General features: G+C 36.3%; 1 protein-coding gene across 1 annotated transcript; it reads right to left on the minus strand.

The window, feature by feature from the left end:
• Window positions 1-2631: 2631 nt before the first annotated feature.
• On the minus strand, window positions 2632-6295 carry foxf1 (forkhead box F1). Its single transcript, XM_056253113.1, has 2 exons — window positions 5057-6295; window positions 2632-3565 (listed from the first exon to the last, which is right to left on the minus strand). Exons 1-2 carry the CDS (start codon window positions 6036-6038, stop codon window positions 3402-3404), a joined length of 1146 nt encoding a protein of 381 aa, XP_056109088.1. The 5' UTR covers window positions 6039-6295; the 3' UTR covers window positions 2632-3401.
• Window positions 6296-8545: the final 2250 nt, after the last annotated feature.

An 8545-nucleotide genomic window follows, 5' to 3' on the forward strand; every position in this document is an offset into this window, starting at 1 on the left:
TCCACCAGCCCTTCTCCACACTTCTAGTTCTACTGGGAGTACTCTGGGTTCGGGCCAAATTCCGAGCTCGGAGCTCTACCCCCGGACAGCACGCCAAATAAAGCTTTACTCCATCTAATTATATGTAAGTGTGAACTCGTGAATTGTATGAATGGAGCAAGAAAGTGTTTAAAATACATGTGCAGAAAACGGCATTTTATCTAAAATAAATATTATATTAAGACCTTTAGGCCTACTTCACGCAGAGGTATGTTTATTAAATGCTTAGTAGAAAGAAATAGTTAATAATGGTGCAACTCAATCACTAGTAAAGACATTACAGTTTTCACTACTCATTGAAGGAGTGGCTCCCCAAAGCGTCTTTTCCATGACATCTTTAACAACCCCTTCTTTTTTCCACTTTGACACCTAAAGGCGTTATGCACTGCTAGCCATATTGTTTAGCTTTGGTGTCACATTATCTTTTCTGCAGAGTAAAGATCAGACCATCGCTTGTTTTTCAAATATGTTACTAAAGCTCAGTGTTCTTCAATGTAGATCCGCTAGCCATACGATCAGTATCAGTCAGAGGGTGATCGGTCAGTTAACCGCTGTCTCCATTGATCCTGTAGGCTCGTGCCTCTATCAGCTGGTCGTGAATTTGATCAAATGAAACTCTGCAAATTGCAATCAGAAGAATAAAGCAGTAATTGCGTATAAGCACAAAATAACTAAAAAATATTTTCTTGTAGAAAATTTGATTGATTTGTATTATATATCAAATAAAAAAGGAAAAATAAATTAAACCATCTCCCATAAGTAAATTATGTAGCCTACTTTATACCGTTACGCATAAAGTTGTATATAGGCCAAATGATTTACATTTCAGCATTTCATGAACAGACAGTAACAGTAACACTCTAAATATACCACTTAAAACTCGTAGTCGCATGTAGGCCTACATGTTAAGTGCATTTTTGGGAAACGCGCATAAAAAAGATAGATCGTAAACGAGGCCCAAAGCACTATATAGCCTACTATTGAAAATAATATATGGCGATGTTCAAGTAGGCTACTATTACGGGCTGTTTTCCAAAAGCATCGTTATTCGTACGACTGCACTTAAATGGTAACCGAAAATGTTAACGTGTAAATTAACTGGTTTTACCGATAATATTATGTAATATCAAAAATAGTCTTTAATATTGCTGAACCTAAATACATCCGTTTATACCAACAAAAATAGTTTTAAACCAGGCAGAATTACCTTAACCCAAACAGTGCCACGACATACAAGAGGCGACGTGTACTATTACATGTAAATATCATTAGTCAATAATTTAGTATTTAATTATGATAAAATGTAGATCTTTTAGAAGTCATTATAATTCAAGTTGTGTCAATAATGCACTTGCCCTGAGAAACATTCACTGAGTAAAAATTGTGACATCTTTGCTCTTCTCATGTGTGGCGTCTAAGATCATGTGTCCATGGGAATCTTTACAAGTTCAGCATGGTAATGGCCACGCACTATAGTTGATTCGTGTGTGCTCTCGTGCGGGGGTCAACCGGCTAAAATAAGGAAACAAACGGTCAAAATAAATCAGTATTGGCAGAGCATCTGGAGATCTTGCAGGGGTGCTGCAAGATCTCCAGACGCTCTGCCAATACTGATTTATTTTGACCGTTTGTTTCCTTATTTTTGCCGGATTATTATAAAAAATAAAACATCGAATTAGAACAAAAAAGAGATATGTTTTTAAAGTCTGATGTCCTATAGGACAACCTTTTCGAAAAAGAAAATGTATTCTCTTGTTCTTGTATCTAACCCAGAAACCAATAAACTGATATGCAGTACTCAATGTTTTTGACAAGAAAAGGGATCTTTGCTGAACCTAAAGAATATTTATTTTTAATAGTGACTCGAATGTCTTATCCGTGTATTTTTTTTCTTTCTAAACAATTCCATGATGACTTTGTCTGTTCAAATATTCAATATTAATCGAGACTTAAACACTGACTGGATCGACTGTCCCCGGGAGATATAGGCCTATTATCTTACATAGCAAAACACACACATATATATATATATATATATATATATATATATATATATATATATATATATACTCTTCAGCTTTTTCAATTCCACCCAGACAACATTTGTTTTATTAATTTATTTCTTGGCGTCTTACCCATTAGCGGATTATATTAAAAGAAAACGGATTCACTGAAAAAAGTCTCATAATATTTCATTTTAAGCTATATTATTGAACCATATCTTCTTAAAAATAGCTTGGTTTTGTATGTAGGCCTATATTTGTTTTATTAAATGTGTGTTAGCTTTATGCGGTCAACTTTTCTCTCCAGGAATAAAATCAATCATGAAGAATGTGGCACACAATAATAACTGTCGTTTATTAGTGTTGTTATTGCTGGTAATAAAATTGAAACATTATTATTGTAGTAATTTCGCATTATTTTTAAATTCGCGTCTTTAAATTCTACATTCAATAAGCTTAATTTCTGGTTCGATGAATAACGCAGAAATTTAGTCCACAAATCTATAGAATTCAGAATTTAAATTCACAAAACATCATAGGCCTATATCTTGTTTAGAAAAGTCATATTTTAAAAACAGATATTGCAAACTCCATGCCATTACTTTAATTTTCAATTGAACTGAAGGATTACATCAACTAATATTTAAATTCATTGAAAAGGGACACAAAAATCCTACTAAAAGATATGTCTTGCACCATGTACATGTTATACAGTGCTTGAGAAATAAGACGTTTCAATATAGGTTTGTACAACTAAATAAACAATCAAAATAACTAACAGTGCTTATATTTAACCTTAATGTTACATTGGGCAAATATTGCCAATAAAGTGGTCAATACTGTGGCTATAATTGTAGCCTAAAATTAAACATTTTAACAGAATAAATAAGTTGCGCATTTGGGTTTAAAAGTGCCTCCATTTCGCGTGCTTATGGTTTTCACCGTTTTAAGCAAAATGAAAATGATTGTAGGAAAACGTTTATCCAAACGATACAAACTCGTCTTTAAAAACAATATATCAACATCGGAGCGTTTCACTCATCTTTGCATCTCCGAGTGTGGTAGTCATCCGCCAGCAGAGTTAGTACCGAGCTGTTGGAAACGAGATGCTGTGGCTTTTCTGTCCTCGATCTTATGATTCGCAGATAGCTGAAGCTGAAGGTTTTTTCCAAGTGCTCCTTTGAGTTTGAAATTTTCTAACAATGCGTTTCTATGGCCAAGTTCTGATTAGTAATAAACGGCAATTCTTAATTCCATGTCTCTTTCCAAAAGAGCCACTTATATCCCACTCCTTGTTTATTTTGGGTCAGTTTACTCTGTTTCTCGTCGTTGCATTAAGTCTTCTTTGTAATAATGCTGTCACATCACACAGGGTTTGATGTCCTGATATGAGACCTGCTGATGGTGGTAGTAAGAGCTGCTCCCTGGTGAATGCATCGATGAAGAGGTCATGGCGTTAAAAGAGAAGACAAATTCTTTCCTGTCACACATGCTGGGAGATTGGGAATGGTAGCGCGGTATACCTGCGGGGAAACAAAATATGGCACATTAGTTTTATATATATATATATATATATATATATATATATATATATATATATATATATATATATATATATATATATATATATATATATATATAACTAGGCTAATGTTGTTGTAGTGCTCTTGACATTTTAAACCCCAAACTATAATTGTTACTAGCACTACTGCAACAGAAATTATAAAAAATGTTTATGAGTTACACATTCGCCTGTGACATTCAGTCGTTCATTCAATGGGAAAATATTTCTGTATCTTGTAAACATTTCTAATCGTAAAGTATATCAAACTCCAATCCACATTTTTGTTTGTTTGTTGATTTAGCGACTGTTGATTGAGTCAAACGCCTGGTATTTGTCGACCTTCGTTTATCTAGGATCGATAGAGAGAGAGATTTTTTTAAAAAACATTTCTTGAAGGTCTTCTAAGATTGAAAATGGCTATAACAGCTACAGGAATATAAGTTATAACATAAACTTACTTTCGATAATAACTTTAACTTTAACAAATTAGGCCTATATGTAGGATATATATATATATATATATATATATATATATATATATATATATATATATATATATATATATATATATATATATATATATATATATATATATATATCCTACAATTTTAATTATATTTCTAACTAAATTAATGTAGACATACATAATAATGATCTTTTAAGTATTATATAATATTGTTTTTTTTTTAATAAATGAAATGTATTAAAAAGCGTCACCATATAATTTTGGCCTGTCAACACATTGTTAAGCGTCATCATTAAGTTTGTAAGTTTTCGTAAATTGTTTTAAATAGCTTTTGATTATAGTACGTTTTTTTTCTGATAATGCATTGGAGTGCTGTGAGAGACCTGGAAGAGACCTGAAAGTCTTAAGATCTGGGTGGGATCGTTTTTAAACGACTGCTTGCACGCGATTCCCCACGGACACACTGCTGCGGGGCTCGTGGCGTGGTTCTTCTTGCTCTTGCCCCAGTAGAGATTACAGCAATCGGGCTGAAATCACTTCTAATTATGCATGTACAGAATTATGTCAATATGTGAGCGAGAAGCTTACTAAAGACTGACCAAATGATCAAGAAAACAAAGCATGGATAAACTTTTTAATGTTTTGCTAAAGTGAAATTTTGATCACACTTTGCATTACTGTTCCCATGTTACGCGAATTAAATGCAGTGATTCTGTATTCACTAGTTTCTCGACAAAATACACGAGCATTGATGAAAAAATTTGCCCAGCACATTAATTGAATAAAGCATAATTGTACAAATGTTTGTGTCGTTATGTGGCATAACTTTAGCTCGACTGTTGGCAAGACATTAGCTTCAGTTGTGTTGTTTTAAAAATGATCCATTAATACCTCTCACCTATTCATGAAATTAAACACATATAACGAGATAGAATATTTCTGTTAAATATGTCTGTCGGGGTCATATCATCTTGAAAACTTTACCTTGAAGGTCGGTGTTGCCGTGGCCGTTCTGGTGCAGGTAGGACTGTTCCAGAGAGTGTGTGGGTAAACTGGGCTGCAGTGGATTGACTCCCGGGTTACACGGAGAGAGCGGCTGCTGTTTGATGTAAGACGCCCCGTTATTTAGAGAGGCCGGGGGCGCTGGAGGCCAGGCCGAGGCCGTGCTAGAATACACCGCATGCGGCTCCATCACTCCCCCGCTGGCGAGAAGCGGCGATGCAGAGTTGTCGTGATGGGGGTACTCACCCCCTGAGGATCCCGTGCAACTGCCCATGTAGGAATGTCCACTATTCGTTGATAGATGGGACATGGAGTGTCCTGCCAAGCCCATTCCTTCCATATTGCTGGCCAAATGTCCATTCATCATCCCAATCCCACTCTCCAAAGATAAACTGTTTGGAGGGCAAGACAGGCCCCCGCCGCCCCCCTGAAAGTTATAGGACTCGGGTATGTGATTGAACCCCAGCCCGTTCATCATGCTGTACATGGAAGGTTTGAGCGCCTGACATTTGCGCCTGAATCCCCGCGGCCTCCTGCGGAAAGATCCCTCCTCGAACATGAACTCACTGGCTGGGTCGATGGTCCAGTAGTGGCCCTTACCGGGTCTACCCAGACCCTTGGGCAGCTTGATAAAGCACTCGTTCAGAGACAGATTGTGACGCACCGAATTTTTCCAGCCTTGATACGAGCCTCTGAAAAACGGGAAGCGGCTTTGTAGGAACTGATAAATTTCGCTCAGAGTGAGTCGTTTGGTTGGAGAGCTCTGGATGGCCATGACAATGAGAGCGATGTAAGAGTACGGGGGCTTTTCAGGACGACGAATTCCAGCGTTCGTCTTTTTAGTTTTGGTGCTGGAGGAGGAAGAGGAGGTCTCCATCACAGGCGTCTGTCCGTGCGGTTTCTCCGACATGGGGCTACTGTGAGCAGGGGTCTGCACGGAGGGCTGCTGGACCTCAGCCGTCATTATTCACGCACACGTCAAAATCCACGTTAAAAAAGACTGCGATTTTACGCGGCTTTCATTAATAACGGAATGCAATGCTGGAATGATCTCTTCTTTCTTTGGTTATGCGTAATTGCGCACTATCCTTGTAATACTACCCACCATAAAACTGGATACTGCAGGGAAAAGATATTCTTTCTGCTTCAGATCCTGTCTTCTTGTTCTTCCAGTATGGAGTTGGGCTTTTACTTATCTGTTTCCATCAGCTCCTCTCAGGCTCTTGAGTCAGAGTCGCTCAGGGGCCGCCCAGTGTCCCTCCCACTGTCAGCGCTGCTGGGGTGGGCTTCACCAACATATGCACAACTAGAACACTATTAAATAAAGCGCGTTTATAGTCTTATTTATTTTAAAATAAAATAGCATATTCAGTCCACATTAGTATCGAGACTTTTTTCGAACAATACAAAAATTATTTAAAACTAATAATAAATTAAACTTTTAATAGCATAATGGATGATCACTGCGTTTTGGGTATTTTTGATCATATTAATGATGTATAAATGATTAATTAATTAATTAATGTGTTTGCTACCTTAATTACTTTGCACTTTAAACCATTCGTATATTAATAAATAAAAAATACGAATTTTTTTTTTTTTTAAGAAATAACACCATTTTTAAATCCTTAATTGAATGAAAAGCAAGTCTCTCTCTCTCTCTCTCTCTCTCTCTCTCTCTCTCTCTCTCTCTCTCTCTCTCTCTCTCTCTCTCTCTCTCTCTCTCTCTCTCTCTCAGATAGGCAGGAACACGAGGAGGATGTTTATACTGCAAAATGTAAACATTTTCCCCTGAGCTTCTTTAAATCAAATATCAAGCAAAAAGCATCTCCAGTGCAGCTAATCCACAAAGCCACGTCACCATTTTGAGTTTTACACGTACATTTAAAGATTTCTGAACTGATTAAGAACTGAAGAATGGAGGTTTTGGGGTCGTATCGGGTTCATGGATACTCGCTTGAAGACTGCAGTCAAGATGTGTCACTTAATCAAGGCAAGTTCACACGGCACATCTATATTCACTAATGTACCGCGTGAGTTTTTGCTTTGCTGAAGTCAAATCAAACGACTGACATATGATTATTGTCTAATTGTGATTGTTTTTGGACACGCGAGTAAAACAAATGCGTCATGTAATGCATATAATAATGTAACAGTTAATCAGGACTATTGCTGCAGAAATTCTTTCTTTCTTTCTTTCTTTCTTTCTTTCTTTCTTTCTTTCTTTCTTTCTTTCTTTCTTTCTTTCTTTCCAGAAATCTTGGTTATTTGGTATATATACGATATCTAACTTGCAACTTGCATAGAACTTTCAAATGTAATTGAATAATTGAAAAAAACAAAACAATTGACTAATCTAAAAAAATAACAATTAATATGTTATTATTGACATATCTTGCCGTCATGGCACAAGAAATGCAAGCTATCATCATTCAGGAGTATATCTCCGTTATCAGCTACCCTGGAGGTTTTGGACCATGGTGCTGCTCAATGCAGGAATGCACATTGATAGAGGTATTGTTTTAAGGCTTGGAAAGGGGCCCGTACATTTATCAAGTATGGACCACCCAGTTTGGTCTCGCCCTCTGCATTTAATTAAGGTTGATGTGTTCATTTGTTAAGGGCCTTTAGTTTTAACGCTACTCTGCTGATGTCTCATGTTCATCTCACATTACCCCTTAAAAATCCAGTATCCACAGAAAATACATCCTCAAATGTGTTTAGAATAGTTTTTTTCATCGATTTGTGTAGTTAAGTATGCAAAAGTTCTTCAACGTCATCGCAAACTCGTATGTGATTGATGCAGTAGCCAGGAGTTCACTCGCTCGGTATGTGCAAACAAATAGTTCCCTAGGTGGTGTTTTTTTTAGCTCGCTCAAACACTGCCAATAACCGAGCTCAAGTCAAATATAGTTGTTGTCATTATTAGTATTATTGCTTTTATTATTATTAGTAGCAGTAAATGTGATTATAATAAACAACAACGATAGCAACAACATCAATAATAATAATAATAATAATAATAACTTTACTAGTTAATAGACTAATTCGTTGTCTTGTCTCAGTGTTCACATTTTCCATGACGTCCTCCAATAAAATGTTTGACACATTGCCCGTTTGAAATTCATGGCCACTTAAAAAGAGGAAAGCCACATTGTTCGACTAGTCACGTTAGCATGACATAACTCAGTTTTGCAAAAATTCATCATTAGAACACTGGCGTCATAGCGGTAAAGCACGGTTCGCAATATTTATTGTTAAATTTTAGAGAATACTTTTTACAGGAAAACGTACAGTTACGGGTGTGTAAAAAGTACAATATCTAATAAACGCATAAGTAACTGTTTTGCTTCTCTTTTAATGTTAATTTTCATGTTTCTGTCTGAATAAAAAGTCACGTTGTTGTAGCTAGATCTCATTAATGACAAAATTGGAACAATTAAAATGAAATATCTCATGTCTACAAAAGAG

The sequence above is a fragment of the Rhinichthys klamathensis genome, unplaced genomic scaffold (genome assembly GCF_029890125.1).
Source record: "Rhinichthys klamathensis goyatoka isolate OS25496 unplaced genomic scaffold, OSU_Roscu_1.1 h1tg000102l_1, whole genome shotgun sequence".
NCBI classification, from domain to species: Eukaryota; Metazoa; Chordata; class Actinopteri; order Cypriniformes; family Leuciscidae; genus Rhinichthys; species Rhinichthys klamathensis.

Excerpts from the sequence above, each read along its gene's own strand:
- foxf1 (XM_056253113.1), bottom strand. The coding sequence starts at position 6,038 with ATGACGGCTGAGGTCCAGCAGCCCTCCGTGCAGACCCCTGCTCACAGT. Across the intron at positions 3,566-5,056 it reads CGGCAACACCGACCTTCAAG|GTATACCGCGCTACCATTCC; the intron begins GTAAAGTTTTCA and ends GTTTCCCCGCAG.